The sequence below is a fragment of the Onychostruthus taczanowskii genome, unplaced genomic scaffold (assembly GCF_017590055.1).
Source record: "Onychostruthus taczanowskii isolate IOZ18803 unplaced genomic scaffold, ASM1759005v1 scaffold1, whole genome shotgun sequence".
In the NCBI taxonomy this organism is placed as follows: Eukaryota; Metazoa; Chordata; class Aves; order Passeriformes; family Passeridae; genus Onychostruthus; species Onychostruthus taczanowskii.
The window spans coordinates 121,668-147,989 of NW_024496525.1; the positions used below are offsets into that span (position 1 = coordinate 121,668).

At 41.5% G+C, this 26,322-nt stretch overlaps 1 protein-coding gene across 2 annotated transcripts; it reads left to right on the forward strand.

Annotated features, from left to right (window-relative positions):
* The first annotated feature begins 8,682 nt into the window (after window positions 1–8,682).
* Window positions 8,683–25,891, forward strand: API5 (apoptosis inhibitor 5). Of its 2 annotated transcripts, none has more exons than XM_041417050.1 (14): window positions 8,683–8,913; window positions 12,449–12,610; window positions 13,393–13,486; window positions 14,456–14,521; window positions 14,882–15,033; window positions 16,366–16,572; window positions 17,110–17,214; window positions 17,895–17,984; window positions 18,542–18,723; window positions 19,913–20,006; window positions 20,516–20,572; window positions 21,620–21,696; window positions 22,033–22,169; window positions 22,424–22,731. In XM_041417050.1, exons 1-14 carry the CDS (start codon window positions 8,845–8,847, stop codon window positions 22,528–22,530), a joined length of 1,599 nt encoding a protein of 532 aa, XP_041272984.1. In that variant the 5' UTR covers window positions 8,683–8,844; the 3' UTR covers window positions 22,531–22,731. The 2 variants fall into 2 exon arrangements, with proteins under 2 accessions (XP_041272984.1, XP_041273055.1); XM_041417121.1 differs by lacking the exon at window positions 22,424–22,731 and adding an exon at window positions 23,742–25,891 and having other exon boundaries at window positions 8,685–8,913.
* The last annotated feature ends 431 nt before the right edge of the window (window positions 25,892–26,322 follow it).

The window sequence follows — 26,322 nt, forward strand, 5'->3', positions numbered from 1 at the left end:
TGTGACAAAATCACACTTTCAGCACGGCAGATGCAACTAGTGAAATGAATGTCTTAGAGCTTCCATGTCTTAACAGAAAATGCCTAAAAATACCACATGCTATTGGTCTTCACTTTGATAAAGGAATTTTTACACTCCTCTTTCCTGCAGGTGCTGTGCTGATTCTCCTGACCATTACAAATACTATCAATCTCTGCTGCCAAAATGGAAAATGAAGGTGAAGAAATAAGTGCTACGGACCTGAGGCAGCACTGCTCACCCCAGGGTCTGTTCTGAGCTGAACAGGCACTGAGCAGCTGGTCAGGTGATGAGCTGAGAGGCAGTGGTCTGAGGAGTTCCTGTAGTCCCAGGGATACACAGACAGATGTGAAACAGCATCTCTAGCATAGGGCTTCAAATGCTAGAGAGAGGCAGGTAACCTACACAGCACATAAAAATGAACACAGGGATGGGCCACTCCATACACTGGGCAAAATAACACAGCATAGCCCTGCCAACACATGATATCTCCTGAGATCGGAGGCAAGAAAATGATCATTCCTAACAAAAGCAAAAACAAGAAACAAAAGAAAGTGAGAATGGAAAGAAAAAATGAGATAAAGTGAGGAGGTCATGTAAAGAAGGTCCAAGCCAATGTAAGCAAACTAAAGGAGGAAGGAAAGGACAGGCACATTCACCTTTATGCAAAAAACAAGGAAAAATGGTGGATGCTGCCACATGTTGGAGGGTAGCAGAATGAATTAATACATTAATAAAAGGCAAAAGAAACAGTAGCTAATTATGGTGTAATTCATGCCTCTCTTGTAGTAGTCAGCAACTGCAGCAGCAAATAACTTTCTGCTCTTCCTCTGTTAGGAGAGAGAAATACTGTCAAAATGCACTCAGGTAGTGAAGGGTCTCCAGTGCATTTCCTGCAGACTAGCGCTCTCTATCCATGTAAAATCACCTCCTACATCAGTGCTACCAAAGACACATTGAGTTGCTCCTGAGGGAATGAGATGTCACTTTGGCCTCTGGCCATTCAGTTATCCACTTCCCTGTTCAGTGCTCTCCTAAATGAACTGGAGGATACTAACAGGTAGGGGCTGAGGAGAGAAAATACTTGTTCCTTCCCCAACTTTGAGCCTGTGCAGTAACACTCAACTCTGCACAGGATGCATAAACACAGCAGGCTAGTGGTTGTCTCAAGTCTACCTCCTGCTGGGCAGAGTTCATTTCTATCTGAAGTACAAGAGCAGAGAGACTATGAAAATGTCACCAAATAACAGCAAGGTATTCACAAGGGGGAAAAAAAGACATGCTAGCCAGCAAGTGTTTTCAAGGCATGTTAACAAATCCAGTTTATCTCATATGCCAGCTCTCCCCCACCTCATTCCCACTCCCACTGAATAGATACTAATTGAAAATTATGTTTTCATGTGAAGGCTTTTTCTAATTTGGTCTTGTTTAAAAGCATTTAGGGATCTTATTGTTTGTTGTATTTCAAAGTGATTTGCATGAACTCCCCAGGGAAGCCAACAAAGGGCACTACCAACATTTTGCTGGCAGACAGCAAGGGTTTCTACTCAGCACAGAATATTCATGTGCTCCAAGAAACACAGATTCTTGAGGTAGAGAAGACAGCTGAAGAGCTCCAGTGCAAAATATCTAGGAAACTGTTGTAATATCTATTCCTGTTCAGCATTTTTAGCAATCATGGTAGACACAGAGCTCAACTGAAAATACAAATATTTTTAAAATATTTTTCATGGGAAAGGTAGAATTGCCTATTCAATATAAACATGCCCAAAAAGATGATTTCCAAGCTTTAAGTCTCATGTATGCATCACACTGCACACTCCAAAATCTCTTAATTGAATTCTATAGACTCCCACACATTTATGACAAATGAGTATACAAAGTGTAAAACATTTTGTATTTACCCAGCAAAATATGTAATCATGCACTCAGGCATGCACTACACACACACACCTATATATTTGACACATGCATCATGCCAGACATTGTGCATACGCACATATTTGTGCATATAAGTGTCTTTGCAGATCACACAAAGCACAGGAACAGCCTGCACCTTACAACACACCTGTAGGACCTGCACCATACAACACAACCTTGCAGGACCTGCACACAGCCAGACATGCCAGTAAAGTTCAGATTACTTATATCTCTGTTCATTAACAAAACCTGTGTTTATGGCATCTTCCAATTTGTAAGTATGCAATACATGTACATTCATTTACTTAATGAAGTATGGTATTGAGGAGAAAAAAAAACATTAAGGCATACAGTAAAGTCTTCAAAAGAGACTTTGTTATACAGAAAGCCCAGTTCCTATTATTACGAGTTTTCATATTGGTGAAAGACCTGGTCTGCATGTGAAAGCTTAGTTGGCACAGCTAGGTTAAGAACATAAAAAACAACCCCCTTAATTGACATCCCCATGACAACAGAAGTCTTAGAGCTATGCCAGAAAAAAACCTCTTTGGCAGTCTAATTTCTCTAGTTCAAGAAAAGGGAGAAGGAAAAAGAATATTTTGCTTCTTTTTTCAGAGTAATTAGAGATTCAACTTGCCATCAATTTCTTTCCATTATAACAAAGGTCTGCATCTACTTAGGATGATTTTTCACATTAGAGTGGCTCAAAGTGCTGGAGGAATACTATTTCATTCTAATCTAGCCAAGTTCCAAGTTGCAAAAAATCATTTGGTTTAGAGATCCTATTTCAACTATGACTTGGACAACAGCAAGTACTGCAGGCTGTGGTTTCCATAGCCATGTTTACACAGCTTGCTACAGCCCACAGTGTGTCATCCAGGTGGCATGGACCATTATTAAGTGCTACTTGAGCATATATTCCAAGTGTTCCATGTATTTCATCCACACGGCTGGGATTTTTCTGAAGTATGTCTGGATAACATCGCCAGAATCAACTAAAAACAAATCTCAGTTCTCAAAATTCTTCTGTCTCTTTTGTCACCATCTAGCTCCTTCTGTGTAGCCACTGTCATTTTCATACTCTTATCAGCCAGCACAGATTTAAAAAGTGCTCCATGCCATTGCAAATGCCACTGCAAATACACAGAAGCTGTGGGAAAGTTTTCACAGCTTGCTGCCATGTGGCTTTAGCACTTCCAATCTGTCACTGTGCTGCAGAGCAGCTCTCACGTGTTTTTAGAAGCAGTGGCAACAGCTGTCTCACCAGCAGCAGTCTCAGGAGCAGTGGAAGGTACAGGATGTCAAGCTGCTCATTGTGGGAGCTGGGTCAGCATCCATGGCTGAATTCATCAAACAAGAGGCAAGTGGTGGGGAATTTCATAGAGCCATAGAATGAGTTGGGTGACCTTGAAAATCATCCAGTTGCAATCCCCCTGCTATGGGCAGGGACACATTTAAGCAGACCACGTTGCTCAGAGCCCCATCCAACCTGGCCTTGAACACCTCCAAGGATGGGGGATCAACATCCCTGAGCAACCTGTTCTAGTACCTGACCACCCTCACAGTTAAGGATTTTTTTTCCTAATATCTAATATATACTTATACTCTTTCAATTTGAACGCTGTTCACCCTTGTCTTGTCACTATACACTCTTGTAAACTCTTGCCTCATCTTTCCTGTAAGTTGCCTTCAAGTACTCTAAGGCTGCAATTATCTTACCCCAAAGCCTTTTCTTTTCTACGCTGAACAATCACAGCTCTCTCAGTCTTTCCTCACAAGAGACAAAATTCTGACCAACTTGGTAACTCTCCTCTGGACTCACTCCAATGAGTCAATGTCCTTCCTGTGTTGAGGACCCCAGAGGTCTAGGTAAGGTCTCACCAGAGGAGAGCAGAGCAGAGCAGCAGAATCCCTTCCCTGGCTCTGCTGGCCACGCTGCTTTGGATGCAGCCCAGCACACATTTGGCTTTCTGGGCTGCAAGTGCACATGGGTGGGTCATGTCCATCTTCCTATCCCCCAGCACCCCCAATGCCTTCTCAGCAGGGCTGCTCTCAATCCGTTCATCCCCCAGCCTGTATTGATACTGTGCATTGCCCCAGTCTAGGTGCAAACTTGGTCTTATTGAACCTCATGATATTCCCCTGAGCCCACATCTCAAGTTTGTCCAGCTCCCTTTGGATGGCATCCTGCCCTTCATGTGTGTCAGCTGCACCACTCAGCATGATGTCATCTGCTGAGGGTGCTCTTGATCCCATCTTCTGTGTCATTAATGAAGATAATGAGTAACACTCATCCTAATACAGACCCCTGAGGAACACCACTCATCACTGATGCCCATTGGGACTCTGAGCCATTGACCAGTACTCTGAAGGTAATCATCCAAGCAACTCCCAATACATCTAACAGTCCACCCATCAAATCCATCACTCTCCAGTTTGAAGAGAAGGATGTTGTGGGGGACTGTGAACAGGCAGCATGAAAATGCAAAGCTTGGAGGCAAAATTTAGAGATGAGACCTGTTCTGAGCAAGCCCAGAAGCAACAGACTCACACTGAAATGTCCCAGGAGGTAGGAATCATGGCATGGCAAGTCAGTGATGACCATCATAGCAAAGAGGCACAACGCATCCAAACTTCAGCCTGTAGAAAAGTAACATCCCAATCACTTTATGTCTTTTCAATGAAGGATGGAGTACCCATTATCCTATTAATTTGTCCTAGCCAGCATTGTTCACATTGTGGAACTTTTCAAAACAAGTAGCATAAACTCAGTATAAACCAGTCAGCTGTCCCTCTTTCACAGATGCTCTTTGAGCTAAACAATTTGTGGATGCTATGTTGCTTTTAAGTCTTCTTGCCAAATATCATATTTCACAGTCCCATTTTCTATCTCTTCAAGATATTTTGTCTCTAATATTGCTGTATGAATGTTCCACACAAACAAGACAATCAAAGACTCTGAAGAGGGCTGGGTTTTCAATCTTTAGCCAGCCTTGCCCATGAGGAAAGACATGCAGCATTTTGGTCTGCAAACGAGAGCACTGACTGAATGCAGTTAATGTGCACGGCACACGCTTTGTGGGGGCTTCTGGACTGTAGAAGAGAGGAGCAGTACTAACACATTCACAAACCATTTAAAAGGATGTTCTACATTTCCTACACATTGTGGCAGGGTAAGCAACAAGAGGGGTACAAGCAGACTGTGTACAAAGGCAGCAACCTGGGGAAAAAAAAAATACAGAGAGAAAGAAAAAGCCGGCTCTATTTCTCTAATCCCTTTTTTCGGCTGAATTTGGAGATGCGAGTTGGAACAGACCAGGCGTTTTTGCAGAGGGCCGCGCGGCGCGGCTCCGAGCGCTGCAGGCGAGCAGCGCCACAGGGGCCGGCGCCGTCCCGCGGCCGGGAGCGGCTCCTCCGCGGGGCCCGAGCGCCGCCTGCCGGCACCGCCCGGGAGCGCGTCCGCGCGGCAGCCGCAGCGATTGCCGCTCCCGCGGGAAAAACTCCTGCCTTGCCACGGAGAAATTTTGCAAGAAAACCCAATCGCACTAGAAGGAGTTCGTGGAAAATCTGCGCTTGTCTGCAGACAGCAGCTAGGTGCTTATAGCCACGCAGGATACCTTTAGTGTGTGCCAATAAAAGGCTTTACTTCTACAACCGTAGTTATGCACTCACATTCCCCTGTGGTATCTGATCACCCTTTTCTGAAAAGCTCTCCACAGATTTTTAAGATGGGTGGAGGGTAATTGCTGTACCCCTTCACATGTAAAACCTCTGTTAGTGACTCAAGCCCAACTCTAAAAAGTGAGATTAGAAGAATTCAGGAGCAATCGCTCATGCAGAATAAGCCAACAAATGGACTCTATTTCAGTCACTTTATTATTCACAGAAACCTTTCAGGTTTGGTTCATGGGATTAGACCACTGTTCCAGTGTGAAGTTTTCATTAAGCATGTCTTCTCCTTCTGTCATAATAGAAGTCTTTTCTTGCCCCATCTATGGTTTTGTCTGAAGCTGGTCCTCCACCAAAGACCGGAGTACTTGTGGGATAGGAATAATAATTTTTTTCCTCTGAGAAAAACAGAAAAGTTCACTAATTTCACAAGTAAATTATTCTTCCTCTGGAGAACCTGCAGTGATTCCAGAGTATTTGATTTATGGGCAGTGCACAGGACTGGGAGTCAAATGTATAATGACACCACTTCATTATCAAATTTATCACAGAGTTATCACCACATGCTTGGGTTTGCAGAGATTGAGAAGAAAAAAAAGAGAAAAAGAGAAAAATCCTGACTGATGGCCAGATTAACCCTGTTTTGTGAAACTATGAGACTTGCACAGCAGAGTCTGAAGAAGCTGTGTGTCATTCTCAAATGTGCATTTCAAGCTTCTGAGTTCCTAAAAATGAATTTTCAAAAATATCACAAATTTAACAAAGAGAACCATTACTGACTTTGAAAAATAATTTCAAACAATTTCTTCAAAACATGTAACAGCATCAGCTCTTCATTTATTTTCCTTTCATATAAAAGCTAAAGACTAAAGGTGATTAATTTTAAAGAGGTTCATTATTAAAAATGTTATAAATATATTTCATAAATAGGTGAAAACTAAAGACTAGAAAATGGAAATTGTTGTCAGGAGAGAAAAAATGAAATTAATGATGTAAAGAAACAAGGAAGTAATTGAGGAAATAAAATTCTAGGATGAAAGGATAGAAACAGAACAAACCTCAGAGAAAACAATTTTTTAATGTCTCTGAATACCCCTTTGCATTTTGTGTGTTCTCTGTTAGAAAGACAATGAGAACAGCTGAATGTATCCCTGCTACAGAAGGTAGAAAAGTATAATTCCAAGGCCCATTATAGATATTATAAAAATGTGATTAAAACAGTTAGTTGTAACAAAATACATAATGCTATCATAGTATTTTGAAGTTGCTTACCATCCCCCCTACCAGTCAATCTCCCTGCCATGCAGCCAAAGTCCATTGGAGTTCAGCTCCCATCACTCTCCAGTGTCTGAAGCACCCCTTCTGCTCTGCTACAGAATGCAGAGCCAGTCTTTCCCAGAAGGTACACAGCCCCTCTCACAACCATTTTCTTTCATGCTTGCTTCTTTTTTCTCCACAACTGCCATAGATAGAACAATGCATAAATGGTACATATTTATCCATGCTTGCTATGGAATGTAATCACAGTTTGATAGAGCGTTCTTGATTGAAAAGAGCAAGAAAATGAGATAACAAGGCAGCTCCATCTATATAAACACTTCAGCAGGGGAGAGTAAAAGGCAGTTTAATGAGACGTTCATCTTTCCTCCTTTCTGGCCAAGTTGTAAAAGTTTGCCATGGTAGTGCTGATAAAGATGATTATAGTGAATTTTAAAATCTGCATTCAGATGCAATGCTGCCTGGAAACTGCTGGAGGGCAAGAGATTGACATCTCTTAATATCCGCCAGGCTGCCTGAGGAAGCTCTCCCTCCCTGGAAAATGAGAGGTTCTCCTAAGCATGCAGCTCTTCTGTTATATTAAAAATATTTCTTCTCTCATGTCACATTTTGTTCCCACTACTAAGATTACCCAGCATATTCTTTTTAGATTACTTTGGGTAAATGTGATGGCCACAAGCACTCCGAGAGGCAGGGCGTGGTTAGAGCTCTCTGGAATCTGACAGCAGCCACGAGCTTCCACACTCTCAGACCCCATCAGAGTGTGCAGGAATGACGTGAATCCACCGGTGGACAGGTAAAGGCATTGGGTCTCAGTTCAAGGAAGGGGAGAAAGGTGACTGATGCTGTCACTACTGCCACTGGCTAAAACACTGAATAGAGAAAAGATGGAAGAAGGTAAATGATTGATGCTGCTGTACATCCCTGCTGCATGTGGACTACCAGCATGGACTCTGGAGACAGGCTGGAGTTTCCAATGCCTCCAACAGCAGCCTTCATGCTGCTGGGAAGGATATTCAAGAAAGGTCCAGTGCTTTGTGTAGCTCAGCCTCAGATTCACATAAGGGGAATCCTCTTTCATTTTAAATGCCTGTGAAATTTACAGGAGGCTAAAGCATATTGATATATGAGGAGATGACACTGCCACAGCCTTTAAACCTTTGCCACAATTTCTATTTGGCAATTAAAGCCTAATGAACATATGCTGCCTTCATTGGCATGAGTTGCAGATACTTCAGTTTCTGGAATTAAGGAGCATCTTCCTCTGCAGGAAAAGACACAAACCACCAAATCGCAGGAAAGCAGTCTCCATCTCGTACTAGGCGCTCAGCGTGCAACAGGCACTTCCCGAGCATTTTCCAACGTAGTTGTATAGGACAGACAAAATGGGATACAGAAACGAGGCGCCGGGGAAACACATCAATCAAGGGAAGGAGAAGAAGGAGTGTGAAGAAAGACCCGGGGGGAGGTAGGGGAGGGTGGGGGAGGAACAAAAAAACTGCAAGAGGTGAAGGCCATGGAGCATCTGTGAGCACAAGAACGCACCCCGTAGCGCGACCCCGGCCCGAGCCTGCGGCGAGGCGGATGACGCAGAGCTCGGTGAGCAGCCGCTAAGGCCGGGCGCGGCGGCAGCGCAGCCCCTCGGGGGCTCCCCGGGCGCGGTCTGGGTCCTGGGTCCCGGGTCCTGGGTCCCGGGTCTTGTGGCAGGGTCCCCGTCCCTCTCCGCCCCGTCCCTCTCCGCTCCGCCTTCGGCGCTCGCGGGTCCCGGCTCTGCAGTGCCACCGCCCACCGCCAGGGGGCGGCGCTCAGGCGCGGCGCGCGGCCGCTCCGGGACTGGCGTCTCGCTGGTGCTGACGACGCGACCCGAGCGGGAGCAGCGGCCGGAGCGGCGGCGGCGTCGTCGTCGTCGTCAGTGGCGGGTTCGGTGTTTCGGTGGCTCTGCCCCTTCCCCGCCGCGCCATGCCCACTGTGGAGGAGCTCTACCGCAATTACGGCATCCTGGCGGACGCCACGGAGACGGCGGGCCAGGTGCGGTGTGGCTGCGGCCTGCAAGGCCTCGCTAGGCCTCGGGCTTGCGTAGCGCTGAGGCGGGGAGTTCCGGGCCGAGGGGGGGCGGACGGGCGGGCCGGAGTGCCGTCAGAGGGGCTGCTCGCCTCGCCGCACAGCCGGAGAGCCCCGGGGCTGTGCTCGGGGTGGGTTTCCTGAGGCCGGCGGCGGCGCAGGGCGAGTAGAAATGAGCAGCGCCCGTGGATCTGCAAGGACCGCAGTAGCTCCCGTCGCTGTTGCAGCATGCGCATCGTGTGGGCAGCCCTCCTTTAAATGCGGCGTCTCGGATATTAACCGGCTCTTAGCTAGAGTCAGGCTGTTTTCTCCAAGGGGGCGGGGAGTTTGGCCTGGCGAATTCGGACCTTGAAGTCTTTGGCACCGCACTTGCAGATCCAGCGCACTTGCAGGTCTGGAGGGCGTCTGGCAGGCTGTCTTGCTAAAAGGCTTGCTGAGGGAAGGTGAGGTCTGTTATGGTTCGATAGCTGCGCGTAGCCGTTTAGTTTTTTCTTCCTTGAGGCAAGAACCTAAGGTCGACCCTCAAGACTGAAAAATATTTTTTCTGTAAAATATTGGCAAGATCTGCCATTTGGTTATACCATTACTGAATTGTTTTAGAAAAGAGGATGGCTTGGAATATTACCAATAGAATATTTTATGGCTAGTTACTACTAGTTTTGGAATTGCATTAGTTCCTCATTTTCCGAAATGGCCCCCTGAAAAAGCAGAAGATACTTTTTTTTTCCGTTTGGTTCTAATGTCAATAAGTAGGAAAGTAGTTTTGCCATATCTGTATCCAACCGTGGATTTTAAATTAAACAAGAACACTGCTATACAATGTCACGTAAAAAGCGCTTTTAAGAGAACAAATATTTTGGTGGTTGTTTGGGGACAGGGGGATGTTGAAGTTTGATTTTTTTTGTTTTAATTCAGGTCCGTTCACTTTGCTTGTGTGGTTATGCCCTAGTGAAACAAAGCATCCTTGCAGACAGTCCAACAAAAACATCACCTCAGAGCCAAAAACAAATTGCAAGTAAAATGTAGGGAACTGCAGGGAGAAGTGCAGAGTAAAACATGCTGCTACCTTGCCACCTCAGAAGTGCACAGTTCATCTCACTTTGATTCTTGTGAGTAGCTTTTGTGAGGGAGGAATGGCCATCTTAGGTAGAGCAGACTCCAGCGTGGTTAAGAAATGCAGCCTGTGACAGGGTAGGTGTGTAAGAACCTCTGAGAGTAGGTATAGAATGCAGATTCCTAAAACACTCTCCCAGTTTTGCCCCTCTCCAGCTTTTGGGTTCTCAAAGCCAGAGGAAGTGTCTCTGTAACAAGCATAGCTTGTAAGGTTATTCTGCAGTGAACTTTCCTGATGCTTTGTTGAACTGAGTGTGCTTTTGGCATATAAAAGTTCTGTGCTAAAACATTTCATTGTTTTGTTAACCTTTGTGACGGAGTTACCTCTTCAAATTTGTCATTTCATAATCTTGCCTGGGGTCTGAGAGGCCATAATTGCTCATTGTTAATCATTTTTATCCCACCTAGTGCTTTATTATCTCTTACCAACATCATGAACGTGATCTCTTTCTGCAAAATGTCGTGATTACCCTGTTTCAAACAAAAAAACCTTGAGCATAGGGGCTGCCAGAAGTTACGGCATCAAGAGAAGCGCTGAGCTTGTAAAGAGTGTTTCAGCTGAGAAAGGGGCTCGGGTATGAGGTGTCCACAAGTGGACAAGGTTGTCACAAGTGCAATGAAGGTGAGAACTAGAAAAAAACTGTTAGGAAGCTGGGTGAAAATAAAGAGGAAGACAAACATTTCTTTATAACGCTCAGGTTCATTGGCTCAGGACACTGCAGGGCATGAATTGACTCAAGAACTAACCTAGAGAAGTTAATGGATGATTGGTCAATTAACAGTAATTGAAAACAAAGGTCTGGACACTATCTCCAGCTTAGGACATTCCTTCGTTACAGATGGGAAGGGAATGCACAAAACAGAAGGATCACACTGCTTCTGTAATTGCCTGTGGTTTTTCTAGAGCATTCCATGCTGCCAGGTACAGATAAAACAAACTCCTGCCTGAACTGTGTTTTGCCTACATGGTAGGAGTAATTAGCATACAGGAACACAAATGCAGGGAACACAACTACTCTGTTCCATTGCTGCGTGAATGCTTTTTCATCTGTGTTAAGTTTTATGTGTTGTACAACAGAACTTGTTCTTAACGTGCACCCGTGTCTGTACTGATGAGTGTTTTCATGGCTAGTTTGTGCTGCCTCATGCCTGCCTTTGCTGCTGAGTGCACTGCACTGGCCCAGCTACAGAGGGAACTGGGTGGTGATGTGGTTGAGCTGAGAGGCAGCTGATTCTTTCACTTCTTAGTTTTCATCCAGATCTGTATCCCGCTCCAGATTCTGGCAACACAGCTATTAACAAGCTGTAGGGAGTGCTTCAGGAGCATGGGCACGAAATTTTAAAATGCAGCTTTAGAGGGCAATGCAGTGTACTGCTTTGTAAATTAGTATCTGTATTTGCTATGGGACAACTTTCACGTGGAGTAGTGGTGATGAGATGTATGGCACTGGGAAATTTAATGTGAATAAAGCAAAGAAAGTGTCCTGTGCTGTCGGTGTTGCTGTTCAAAGTAGAATAAGCTGTTTTAAGCATTCTTTTTCACAGCCATGAGGAAAATTAATCTTAGAAGGTTCTGATTTCGGGTAGTATCCTAATAATGCTGACTTCTATTTCACAAACACACAGCTAACCACAACAAAGACTTCAATTAATTTAAAGTTTCGGTCCTGTAGGCACAGAATCAGAAGCACCTGTGTGAGTGTAGTTGGAGCAGCTAGAGGAAATGTTACTGTTGTTGAAGTGTTTATTTCCTATATTTGAAATAAATATATATTTCTCTATTTAAAACTGAAGGTTTCTGGGATTTTTTTACGTCTAGTTTCGTGTAACAGTTCTTCCAAGCACTGTATTTCATCCCAGATTTAGCTACCTGAATAGACAGCAGAGATTCCAGGTGAAGTTAGCTGCCTGAATAGATGCCAAAGATACTTTAGCACCGTATATGTTAATACAAGCACGTGATCCACTGCAGTGGCACAGTTACTGGGAAAGGTAATCTGTACTTCAGAGACATGAAGTAGCAAATCCATGAGCATACAAAAGGCAGAAACTCCTTGAAAAACTGGTCATGTTCAGTGGCAGGGATCGTGGAATTTCTTGCAGTAATCTAATCACAGTGTGCAAGAGGTGTTACCCTTCAGGCCAGCAGCTGGAGCGGTACACACTTCAACAGACAGGAGCCACAATAGTAGTAAAAGCCAGGCAACAGAGGCAAATATTACCAAATTGGCATGGTTATATCAGTCTAAGAGAAAAATATATTCCTTTGTAAGAAGCTTGTATAATATGGTTCACTTAAATAGTTTCAGAGAATGGGAGAAAAAAGTTCTTCCTTGTCTTGAGAATAAGCCAGGATTTTTCCATTTGTGTATTCTGGTTTTGTTTTTAGCATAAGGATGCCTACCAGGTCATCTTGGATGGAGTGAAAGGAGGTGCCAAGGAGAAGAGACTTGCAGCCCAGTTTATTCCTAAGTTCTTCAAGCATTTTCCTGAGCTAGCTGACTCAGCTATCAATGCCCAGTTGGACCTCTGCGAGGATGAAGATGTTTCTGTAAGAATAAGAATCTTGTAGCAAGTTGATACTTTGAATTTATATTTTGCTGTTTTCTCTTTGTTTAATGGGCTGTGTCTTTTGGGATGGCAGGGTTGGTCTTTGGATAAGATAAATTTAATTCTTGCATTTACTTCATTGTGTGATGGTTTGGGAAGATGCATCAGTTTTCATTTATCTTTTTTAGCTCCCACCAGTGATCGAAGGAATAGCTCTGTAGAAAGAAACTTACAGTTTATTTGAATGACATTTACATTATTTCCTATCAAAAGGCACTTTGTGGTAATTGATTCTGATAAATACTGCTGGGAGACAGAATCTTGTTTGCACCTGAGAACCACAGGGATGTGATTCTGACTGTTGTGCTTCTTGAGATACTTCATGCTGCTTCTGTGGTGCTGGTAGAAGCTGTACCTTTGAAGCATCTCCATTTATCAGTTCTTAAGGGATTTGAAAGGACAGATCATTCAAGGATTTTTTTCAGTGCTGGGAACAAACCCTAGAGTTTATCCCTGCCATATGCACAACTGTAGAACTGTCCTTCCTGTCAGCAAATAAAACTCCTTAATAACACACATTCCAGCCTTTATTTTGTTGATCATATGAATGATTTTGTGAACAAAAGTGCTCTTTGTATTTGATTTTTCTCCAGTGCTGCCTAGCTCTAAGACAAATATATTCTTTTCTTCATAAATATGTCAAAATAGGGGAATTTGGGGTGTTATGTAATTCCTGAAATGTTAAATTTTTTAAAATTTTTACATTATTGACAATTTCAACAGATCCGGCGACAAGCAATCAAGGAATTGCCTCAGTTTGCCACTGGAGATAATCTTCCTCGGGTAGCAGACATACTGACCCAGCTTCTGCAGTCAGGTAGGAGACCTGTCCTGGCTCATCTCAAGGCACACCTAAATATGTACACAATTTTGGTTCTGTAGAACATTTTTCATTGATTCATAATTTATCCCAGTGCTGTTCATGTCCTTCTTGTGTTTTCTCCTGCTTTATATTTGCTGTACAGTTAGGCTGAACAAGCACTAATTATTCTAATCTAAACCAAAAATCTTTCTTTTAGATAAAACAATTTTTTTCATTCAAGTTCTCTGAAAGCATCTGTAGAAAAAGGCATGGCAGGGGGGGAACCTTCCAGTTATGGGCTGCAGCAAATTGCTTTCTGAAAAAGAGTTACTGGATTTCTCATCCAGTTTCTAGAACCTGAAAAGGCCTGAGGGCATTTTGGTCCATAGAGTTGCATTTTTGGTGCAAAATAAATACTGTGGGGGTAAGCTGAGAATTTAATGTACATTTAATCTCAGTAAGTTATAAAGTACTAAATATTAGGTGTTCAAACTTGTGTTAAAACTGCATGGTTAAGACTCTGGGCTTCTCAAGAAGGTAGATTTTGGTTTGGGTTTTTTGAGATTTATGCATTTCTTCATTTAGTTTAAGAGAGAAATAGTTGCTGCTACACAGAAATACTGTAGATTAATATAAAGAGTTTAAAAATAAATAACTATGTATTTTATATTAATTAAGTGAAAGTTAGCTTGTTTATTAAAATAACTAAATATACAGATTAATAACTTCCCTTCAAGTTTTCAGTCCTATCAAGTTTTAAGGTTTAGTTTTGGTAGGGAGACTAAAGTGACAAATACCTTTTTTTTTTTGCTTCCATAATCATGGCTTTGAACTTCCTCAGTCTAATAGTTTTTAAAAATACAGGTTATGTTGTTTATGGTTAAATGCTGAGGACAGAATTCTTCTTGTGTAGTATTAGCCATTTTGGTTTTCTGCTCTTACCTTTCCATTTCACGTGTATATGAATTTTTTTTCTCTCTCCAGATGATTCTGCAGAATTCAACTTGGTGAACAATGCCTTGCTCAGTATATTTAAGATGGATGCTAAAGGTAAAGGACAAGTTTTTCTATACATGGCTTTCATTAATACTTTCCAGTCTGTAGTAAGATGAGAACAGGACTCAGTTTTGTGTCTTCTTAGTACAGGGCAAAAGTGAGACACACACTAATAGTTTGGTTTTGCAAACAGTACTGAACTTAATCATGGATCTGAATTATGCAGACTAATAAAAGAGTGTGCATTTTTATGTCAAGATACATGAAAATTGTAATGTTTTTTAAAAGTTAGTATAGCAGTTATTTTAAAATGTATCATGGAATCTTAAAAGAGGGAACTTCTTCCTTCTGGATAAAAGGTCCAGGTCATAACTTCTAAAATAATTTGTGTTACCCAATTTATTCTCCATTCAGGGACTTTGGGAGGTTTATTCAGTCAAATCCTTCAGGGAGAGGATATTGTGAGAGAGAGAGCCATTAAGTTCCTTTCTACAAAACTGAAAACCTTACCAGAGGAAGTGATGACAAAGGAGGTGGAGGAGTTCATATTGACTGAATCAAAGAAGGTGAGTGTCTGATTTCAGTTTAAACTCAAGTGTTGTTCAACCATCCCTTATCATTGGTGTTGCTTTGGAGGTCTGTTTGAACATTGTACAAACATGATCTTGTACTTAACCATTCTGATACACTCCAAAGTTTGCAGCATTTTTTTGTGGTAATGTTAAAACCATGGCTCTTCTAATTTTGTGAGAGTGACTTTGATTAGAATTGGACACAATCATTCACATTGGAAAGGGTCTTTGAGAGATTGTTCAGCTCAGTGAATCATGCTCAGCTGAATTCTGATCAGACTTCTTGGTGCTTTTTCCAGTTGGGTTTGAAACCTCTAACGATGGAGAGTTCCTATACTCTCTGGGCAACCAGCTTCAATGTTCAGTTATCCTCAGGAGATCTTTTTGGTTTTTTTTCCCTCTATCCAGTTGAAACCTCCCGTTTTAGTTTTGTGTCATTGTTTCATTCTGACCATGTCCATCTCATCAAAGAAACTGGCTGCCATGGGCACGGTCTTGTTCTCGAGTGTTGGAAGATAGTTAGTTTGCCCCTCCCACATACAGCTCTCTTCCTTTAGGCTGGAAAAGCCTGATTGCTTTATGTTCTCCTCACAGCTCCTATGCTCTAGACACAGATCACTTTGTTCATTTACCTTCCTAAAGCTTATCAAGAGCCTCCTCATACAGGAGAGCCCAACACTAGGTGCAGTATTCCAGATTTGGTCAGATGAGGGCCCAGCCAAGGACCTGTCAGTCCTCTGTCCCTTTGTTTCCCTTAGTCTGTGCTCTTGTCCTTAGCCCAGAACACTGCTTGTCAGCCAGGGTATGGTGCTGTCACTTTTGTTTAGCCTGCTGTCCCCCAGAACCCTCAGTCTTCTCGGCAGAGCAGCTCCCCAGCCAGTCAGTCCCCTACATGTGCTGATGCAGGGAACTTGCTTCATCCCAGGTGCAGAACTTGGCATTTGTCTTTGTGGAATCTTAGGAGATTTCCATGCATTCCCTAAGCTGAGAAAGATGCAAAAACTTTTAAAACCACCAGTAATGAGTAGATACTTGTTTAAAATTTATTCTTCCTGAAGCATTTTTTTATTAGATAGGAGTTTGTTCTCAGTTTAGAGTTAAAAAAACTGTTTCTTGTGCACAGCTTGATGCCATTTGCTTTGGTTTGTAGGTGCATTCAATTATACTTAATGTTTTCATGTGTTTCTTCAAACTTGTGTTTTTAAATAACTATATGCTAAATTTAAATGCTAAGTATTTGCATACTTTACCTTTTCAAACTCAGTAGATTTGACTTGGAGGTTTACAAATTGTTACCACAAAAATATCTTTTCTTTTTTTGTTAAGGTTCTGGAAGATGTAACAGGCGAGGAATTTGTTCTGTTTATGAAAATACTGTCTGGATTAAAAAGCTTACAGACAGTCAGTGGGAGGCAGCAGCTGGTGGAGCTGGTGGCTGAACAGGCTGACCTGGAACAGACGTTCAATCCATCAGATACGGACTGTGTGGACAGACTTCTGCAGTGCACTCGGCAGGCAGTGCCGCTGTTCTCAGTACGTAGTTATTTGCTTGGCGTGGGGACTGTGGAGGAAAGTTAATGGCTGGAGCTTGGCTTTGGTGTTGCCAATGATCATGTTTGAAAGACCACAAATTAGTACTACTCCACTTTTAACCTCTAATGTATCCAAATGTTGGAAAACATCCTTAAGACCTCCAAACACAAACATACCTGTGTTTTTCTCTTGTCTTTTCAAATTTAAGCTGTTACAGTGAATTACAAGATTCTCACATTATTTTGCATGAATTTGATTGTTTCAAGTCTAGTGCCAGGCAGTTGCACAGGTTAAGGGCCTATTCTTGCATTGCAAGCAATCTTTTCAGCTGCTGTTGGGGACATCCTCTGATTTTAGGCTACCTGCAAGGAGGTCTGTGTCTTAGGAATAAGAGGGAAGTTTATAAAGCTTTAAGGTACAGCTGTGGGGCAGGCATTTATAAGGGTGGAGGGTTGATGGGAGAAGAAATTTAGCCCCTTCAGACTCAAGAGTAACATGAGTAATGTGTGATGGTTTGTTTGTGCGGTTTTGTTTCAGAAAAATGTTCATTCCACAAAATTTGTTACTTACTTCTGTGAGCATGTTCTGCCAAACCTCAGCTCTTTGACTACTCTAGTGGAGGGTCTTGATATCCAGTTAGAGGTAAGCCAAAGCTAAAATCTTTTCCAAATAGTTAAAAATAACCATCCTAGATAAAGACAGCTATTTTAAAAATCACAAGCTCTTTCCTCAAGTAGTTTTCATTTCTTGGCTTGTAGGAAAAGTAGCTGCACTAGAAAAAACATTTGATCTATTGAGGCATGACTGAGCATTGCCTTTTAAAGCATGTGTCATCTGTCCCAAGCTTTTGAAGCAAGGTAGAACAAGTAGATCAGTGTAATCATTTTTATATTACTCTCAATTTTTTTTAAGCACATAGCATTTACTGAAATGATGGTTGCATAGTTTGGGCTAATTTAACCTCCTAAGGGAGTGGCTTAATGTCTGTAATTTTGTTTACATTAATCAGTGCTACGGCTTCAGTTAGATCTCTGTGGCTCTCACTTGAAGGTGAGCTGTGCTGCAGATGTGGGAGATTAAGTTTTGTTTGCTTGTTGACTAATGCTTGTTGGGATTAGACACACAAACCTGTGTTTCTCTTTACAGACAGGAAAAACAAATTAGGCATGTTCTTCCTTGTATTGCTTCCTGCTGTTTTGGGAGGGGTTTAGTTGTAATAGCTGGCCTCTACTGTGCCAGCCATAGTGATGTGATAATTGATTTTAAGTTGAATGTTAAGCTTTTCAGTTAACACACAAAAACCTGGCTATCCTTATGTGTAGGTTTTGAAGCTTCTTGCTGAAATGAGTTCATTTTGTGGTGATATGGAAAAGCTTGAATCCAATTTGAAGAAGCTGTTTGATAAATTACTGGTAAGACTAATTCAGTTTTTATTCATGTAAAACACTACGAAATTAAGTTTTCATCAAAACAAGTTATTTTTATGTATTCATCTCTTGGCTATTTCAGAGATAGTCCTGTCCACTGATAGAACGTTGAACATAATTTTGCCATTTAAAGCCTTTGTAGATGGAGATTGTTACCTGAATAATGTTTTTAAGCCAGTAAACTCATGTGTTTCTTTTTTTTAAATTTCATAGTCATGAGAGACTCGTGTTCATGTCATTAAGTACTGTATCTGCACTGACAATTCTAAGCAAATTCAGCACTATTTCAGAAGCATTGGTGCAGTACATTATTGCTTCCTGTGGTAGTTGTGCCGCCATAGTATGTCCTCTGAGTTGAGTCACAGAAGTGTAGGTAAACCACCTGCACCAGGACTTTATTCAGTACTTCATCCATTAGTATAGAGACGGTGGATACTTCTAAAATTGTCAGCACAAGTAAGCCATCCAGTTCCAACACTGTGAAAGAGCAGTCATTCAGCATAAATGTGTCTCATGCATTTGTTTCCCTTTCTGTTCTTCAGGAGTATATGCCACTCCCACCAGAGGAAGCAGAAAATGGGGAAAATGCTGGCAGTGAAGAGCCCAAGTTGCAATTCAGTTATGTGGAGTGTTTATTGTATAGCTTCCATCAGCTAGGTCGCAAACTTCCAGACTTCCTGACTGCCAAGCTGAATGCAGAGAAATTGAAAGACTTCAAAATCAGGTAATGATTTAGAGGCAAGTGTTAATGTTCTGTTACAAGGTGTTTGTTCAAAAATGTTAGTGGAGTTCCCTGGGGCTCAGTACTGGGGCCCGTCCTATTCAACATCTTTATCAATTACTTGAATGAGGAGATTGCTGCATCCTCAGTGAGTTTGTGTGCAACACCAAGCTGAGTGGGAGTGTTGATCAGCTGAAAGGAAGGCTCTGCAGAGGGTTTTGGACACGCTGAATCGATGGGCCGAGGACAACTACATGAGATTTACTAAGGTGGATTGCTGGGTCCTGCAGCTGGGTCACAACAACCCCATGTAGCACTGCAGCCTTGGGCTGGAGTGGCTTGAGAGCTGATCAGCAGAAAGGGGCTTGGAGGTGTTGACTGACAGCCAGCTGGGTATGAGCCAGCAGCATGCCCAGGTGGCTAAGAAGGCCAATGACATCCAGACCTGTATCAAGACTAACATGGCCAGCAGGACCAGGACAGTGATTGTCCCCCTGCACTCAACACTGGCGATGCCTCACCTCAAATGCAATATCCAGTTTCAGGACCATTGCTTCAAAAAGAACACCGAGGTGCTGTAGTGTGTCCAGAGAAGGGCAGTGGAGCTGGGGAAGGGTCTGGAGCACAGGTCTCTTGAGGAGTGGCTGAGGGAGAAGGGGCTGTTTAGTCTGGAGAAAAGGAAGCTCAGGGGGGACCTCATTGCCCTCTACAACTGCCTGACTGGAGGTTGTAGTGAGGTAGGACTGCCAGGACTCTTCTGCCATGTCTCAGCTAAAAGGATGAGGAAATGGCCTTATATTGTACCAGGAAAGGGTCAGATTAGATATTAGAGAAAAAAGTTTTTCTGGAAGACTGGTTGGGCACTGGAATAAGTTGCCCTGAGAGGTAGTGGAATCACTGTCTCAGGAAGTGTTCAAGAGGCATTAGATGTGGCACTTGGGGGTATGGTTTAGGTGTGACAGTTGGATTAGGTGATCCTGTAGGTCTCTTCTAACCTTTATAATTCTCTGACTCTATGAAAGTGTCAATTACTGTTTGGATGCTAAAGAAGTACAAATCAGATTGATGGAAGACTTACTTTGAGCATTTTTCTTAAAGGGGAAGAAACAAGATTATAGTTTTCCTTTGCTTATACTTTTATTTCTACAGGACTGTGTAAATTTTACTAAGGAATTGCTTTTAAATCTTTTAGGCTGCAGTATTTTGCTCGAGGGTTGCAGGTCTATATTCGACAGCTTCGTCTGGCACTTCAAGGAAAAACAGGAGAAGCTTTGAAAACAGAGGAGGTAAGAATTGTTCAGGAATTTGGATTTTTCTAATTGAGCCTAAGGAAAGAACCATTGGCACATCTTAATAGGCTGCAGTCAGTTTTAAGTATGCAAATAGATTAAGAGAATAATGGTGCTAACATTATTGCAAGTGCATGTTACCTTATGCTGCATTTTGCAAGTGAAGATGATCTAGTTTGGAATTTCAGCTGTTTGCTTGCTGCAGCCACATGTATTTGGTTTAATTGTGTTCTGTGCTTTGTTTTGAAGGGGAAATTATCATATGTTGAGCAAAATGAAACACAGTGGGAACCACACTGGAACATTAGAAACAACTAGTTAGTGTGAAACTACAAGAATCTTAAAAGCAGGTGTGATAAAAACTTGGAAGTGTACACACCTTTCACTATCACTGTTACTATAGCAATTCACTAGGAAGAGCAGTGAGTTTAATGTTATGGCTTCATGTAATGAGGTTGGCATAAAGCTACTAGGTGCTCATTGGTGTCTGGTTTTTTTTTTTACAGAACAAGATTAAAGTGGTTGCCTTGAAAATAACCAACAACATTAATGTTTTAATCAAGGTAAGTCCTCACATAATGAAGGACTAAATTCCCACGGCAGAGTAACCTATGCAGAAGAAAGGAATAGATTTGAACCAAGTTGTTTTGTGTAATTGTGTATTGTGTTAGTTGGTGGTAGCCAGCTCAGAGTTGGTGCTGCTTTGCTTTTTCAGAAGAGAGGTGGATCTTGCTGATCCTGCCAACAGCTTAGCTTTTGCTGCTAATTGTCTTGGGATAGGGTGTGGATACACTTTCTTGCAGCACTAGTTGTCCCCAGAAAAAAACACCTTGCTTCTTTAGGGGTCTCTGGATTTTCATGTCATTTCCCTTTCCTGCAGTGTCAGTGAGGAGTACAGAATAGTTCAAAGAGGTGCAAGGAGATATTAAGGAAGGAGGAAGGCAAAGCAAGCTGCTGTACAGAACCTGTTTCCCCAAAAAGCTCAGAAGAGATAGGCTGCAAGAAAGACACTTTCATCTGGAGCCCATGAAACCATTCTGATTTCTTGTAACCCTCTTTCCATCTCTTCACTCTCACTTCCAACTACGAACCAAAAACTTGGCCCACCATATTGAGAAGCCTGTCTTATACATTGTAGGGATATCAGATGTCTTCCATCTGGAAGGAGCCACTGTAGTTCATTGTAAGATGCTTGATGTGCACAAGATAGGAGAGAAAACCTGGCTTTCTCTGCAGGTTCCTTGAAACATTCAGGGCTGGATGAGATGGGGGTCTGAGCATCATGATCTAGTGGAATATGTCCCTGCTCATTGCAGAGTCATTGAAGTAGATGGTATTTAAACATCCCTTCCAACCCAAACTAGTCTATGATTCTGTATTTGGTCAGTGTAAGACACTATTCTGCTAAGATAAATCCTACTTGAATTTCCTAGTGAAGGCAGCCAGGTAAGGCAGTATTCTACTGCCTTCTCTCTCTGCCATGGGACTAAAGGATTTACAATTATTGGAAAGTAGTGGTTATTCTGGAGTCTCAGCAAGTAGCTAAAATTTTGAAGTGCAATTGACATAAATTTAACTGTAGCATAAACTGTCCAATTCTGCATCCATAGGATCTCTTCCACATTCCTCCTTCTTACAAAAGTACAGTTACATTGTCCTGGAAACCAGTACAGAAGGCAGATGCAAGGTAAGAGTTCTTCATACAATAAAAGAAAACAGTGGGATTTATTTTGTAAACAGTAAAAATTAACCTCCCAAACTGTGTCTGTACAATACAGACAGCATGTGAGCGTAAAGTTTCACATCAAAAATAACACCCATCCTGTGGCTGTGGTGAGATGCTCTTAGTCTTGCTTTAGGGATACTAAAGACAATCAACTGCAGGGTCTTCTGGGATACTATTATTCAGGGCATTATTATTGGCTGCTGCTGGCTTCCAGTGGTTAATCTTTGTGGCTGAGCTAGTATTACTGTACTTGTCACCATAGGGGTGTAATGATATGTTTTTGTTTTCTTCTGTCAGCCAAAAAAGAGCAAGTGAAGATACAACCTCAAGTTCACCTCCAAAGAAAGCTTCAGCAGGACCAAAAAGGGATGCCAGGCAAATATATAATCCTCCCAGTGGAAAATACAGCAGTAACCTGGGTAGTTTTTCTTATGGTAAGTTAGGCAGCTTGGAAGAACTTTTGTCTAGTGACAGTTGTGTCTTGGGGTGGGGCAATAAATATCACACTCATGCAAGATCAAGTTTTACTGTCATGAATGTTTGTGATGGTCTCTTCCCAGCTGTTGATGTATTGCAGTGTTTGAATGTTACCAGCCTATGACTTAGGTCATTTGCAAGTTAGTTTTAGCAGTGTTTTCATACCTAGAGTTAGTAATTGAACTGTTGTGTTCTCTGTTACAACACACAGTGCACGAGTTTCCCATTGAACAGGCCAGTTGCAGCAAATGGCAGAGCTGGGTTGCCTCCTGTCATACGACTGGACCTGTGCTGCATTCCTATTACAGCCACTGCTGACGTTGCAGACCTTCTCCAAAAGTTCTGGGAATTGCCAGTTCACTGTGCATACACACAGTTATGTCCTCGTGCTGCCAGTCACACGGAATCTGCCTTCCTGCGAGTCGTATTTTTGGGTGAAGCACAAGAGCAGTTGCAGACTGAATGAGTAGGACCAGCAGTGGCAGCAGCCCATTCCTGTCTTTCCTGTAGGCCCATTGGTTCTACCTCTGGCAAGTAAAGAGTCTGCTATGACAAACTGTCACCCACACCCACGGGTTGAAAAACTATAATAAAGCTTTGGCAGATATATAAAGCAAAGAGAAGAGATATGTACAAATTTCTTATTCTAGGCTTCAGGTGACACGCCTGTGTCTTTTAAGAAAAGCTTGTAATTCTGCAGGTCTAAATTCAACCAGAAATGTTTTATTGCTTGCTACTGTTTCTTGTTAGTGAGATGCTTTGTCCTCATTAGCCAGCTTCTGATTTCTATAGCCTTTAAAACCAGCATGCAGTTCTCTCTGTAGATTAATATAAACTGTATTTTAAGACCATACATTAGGAGAAATCATGAAAGGGAAATGAGCCTTCAAACAAATCAAAGAAACTATATAAACTTACTAGGGTTTCTGTTGTTGGGGATTTTTTTGCTGTGATCAGATATATTCTTAACAAAGAGAAAGGAAAAACTTTCTACAGTATGCAAATAGTTTGTGTGGTATCCATCTTTAGATAGGATTTGTAACTGAATGATGATATCAGCCCCAGAAAAAAAGAATATACTGGTGGTAACTTAATGTTAAGGGTAGGAAGGGACAGATAGAAAGACAAAGTTCTGGTTTTCCATAGTTTTATAAAATCACTAGTAGCAAGTCAGACTGACACCTCAAGGTTAATATTGTGTTATTGAACAGGAGGAAGAGCTAGGCAGTTTTCAGTTCTGTGGTGATGTATTGGCCCAAATACAGTCCTAAATTACAGGGACAGTTATGTATCACAGTATTAGTATGCAGAAAGGCTGCACTTAATTTGGATGGGCTCATTCTCCTGACCTCCTTTTAAAATTAGTGGGGTCCATTTTCCATCAGAAAATAAGTCAGCAATCTCATGGTCCATAAGGAGGCATAGCCTCAGAGACTGAAGTTACCCTTCAGTACCTCCAGATCCTGCTATTCAGTTTGGATCTGTATAGAGCATAAAACCTGCCTGAAAAGTTTCAACTCTTATTTCAGAGCAAAGAGGTGGTTTCCGGGGTGGACGAGGACGAGGCTGGGGAGGACGTGGCAATCGCAGCAGAGGAAGAATCTACTGAGAAGACTGCTAAATCTTCCATGCCCCTGAAGGGCTAAAGTGAAAGTGCTGCTCAGCAAGTTTGCTTGGAGCATTGTTTTCTTCAAGGACTGCCTTCCATTGAGACTGACTTAAATGTTCTTTATACCTTTGTATGTATGATCTACTTTTCTAACGGACTACGACTTGTCCATAGTGAAACTACAACTGTATTTTTGGATGCTTACAGTCAGCAGTTTTGGGTTCTTATTTTGAAGTGTCTTCAAGATTCAAAATTGGAAAAGAGCATAGATGTTTCATCAAAAGCTGCATCTTGACAGTTTGTATATTAACCTAAAAGTCAGCTACTGCATAACTGAAATATATAATTGAGTTTATGTATTAAGTAATGGACAGGAAAGGCATGACAACAGATATGTGTTAGATAAGCTTAGCAGCTGAAGTAATCCTTTCCTCATCTGTAACCATATTTTGCAATATGTGGAGAAGAGTACCATTGTTAAATTTGCTTTGATTTACTTTCTTTAATTGAATTGAATTAAATACATGCTGGTTTTTTAAAGTTTGCAACATGGCTGGAAATCTGTTCTGCTTGTAGCATGAAGCAGTCTACTTTATTAGAGATGTGGAGAATGTGGCGTTTTTGGATTCGCACATCTTACTCTTCTCCGTGCATTGTAATACAAAAGTGATGTTTTGAAAATTAATTTTTAATGTTTAATATGAATATGTGCATATAGTTATGCTGTGAAATCTCAGTAAATGAATAGCATAAAAAACCAAAACAATAAATGATGAATTATTTCAGGAATGGGTAAAGACTGATGCAGTGATTAAGCTTCAGAGACTGGAGCTGGACCATAGGTGTTTCTGGCTCTTTTCTGTTTTATGCAGATTTCTGGATTAGTTGGCACTGGAGGGTGGACTGGTTGGTTGGTTTTTCTTGTTTTGTGATTTTTGTGTGTATGTGTTTTGGTTCTTTTTTTTAACCAATAGTTGCATTTAAAAATATATAAATAAAATTGTATTTTGGGTAATATTGAAAAATTCCAGCTATGTAGTTCAATTCAGATGGAAAAGTTAACAATTCCATGCTATTTTTTTTTTCCATAGCAACTTGAGATTTTTATTTACTGGTGTGCACCCAGAAAATACAATGTAAGAGCACAATGCTTTTTTTTTTTTTAATTCTCACCACTCAAAATTTTAACTTCTCAGGTCATTCAGCATTGTAAAGGAATTAGTATATAGTAAAAAGAAGTCAAAACAGGAAAATAATTTTAATTAAGTGTTCCAGAGCATGTTGATGTAAAATAACTTAGTCTTTAGAAGAGTGAATAATACTTATCCTCCTTTTTTTTGCCCAGTGATATCCACAGAAGGTGATGTCTCCCCACCCTAGTTCCATTTGTATTTGCTTGTATATCTGATTCAGGTGTTTTCATTAACACTCTTTGGTATTTATGACTACAATCAGAAGGCCACAATACCAAAATTATGTCAAAGTTCAAAACATTGTTGAAGATGCTAAATTCAGAGTTTTGTTTTTGCTTAACTCTGAACAGTAGGTAGGAAGCTTTGGACATTCCAGGACATGTGAGCTGACTTTGTATTTCTCATTACATGCCAGCTGCTAGACTCTGATTTGGCATTAAAACCATGAAACTTGGCTAAAAGCTTTGAGGAAATTTGTGAGGTCAAAACGTCACTCTGAAAATAGGCACTAGATATGTAATAAGCTTCTATTGGGAGGAAAAAGTTAAAAGACATTTTGCACTTGCGGCTATAATTGGTATTTTGAGGGGGTTTAATAATGTTATCCCAAAGCCTAAACATAGCTTGTATTTAGACTAGTAACTAGGTACTAGCAGCTTCTTTTCTCACTGAATTTTGGGTGAGTTTTCTTTGTGTGACTCCTATATTTCAGAGGTGATGTGCAAAGCTCTTGTGGCCTCAGAAGTAGTTAGATTATTTTTCCCCAGTTTCCTATCTAATTTTAACATCGTGAGTTCTTGTGGAAACACCTGTTTACCATCTTGTTGAATTGTAAATGTTCCCTTACAGCTTTGGAATAAATTCATTTTGTAATTTTGTTTGGCTCATTGTTTCACAGTTACTCTGCAGTATTGTGTCACCTTAGTAAAAGAAGTTCTGTGGTACCTTTTTGTTGTAGTTCAGTTACTCCTTAAGTTGCTGTAGATGCAGAAAGCTGTTTACCACTAAGGAATGGATCATAATAAGACTGCATTAACTGTTTCAAGTTTAAAGTAATTCAACTTTCAAATGCAGAATTTTGAAGGGGAATTTAAATATTTGTAAAAGCTGCATGTTTACTTCTTGGAAATGTGGTGAAAAGGAGTCAGTCATTGTCTTCCTCAAACTCCTCTATGTTGACAGTGTGATACAGTTTGTTAGAGAGGAAAGCTAATGTCTTTACAAACAATTGGATGGATGAAGGTGTGGGTGTTGATGTCTTTGAAATGGGTCCCAATGTCTCTCCTAACTTTGGGCAGCAGGTTTGTT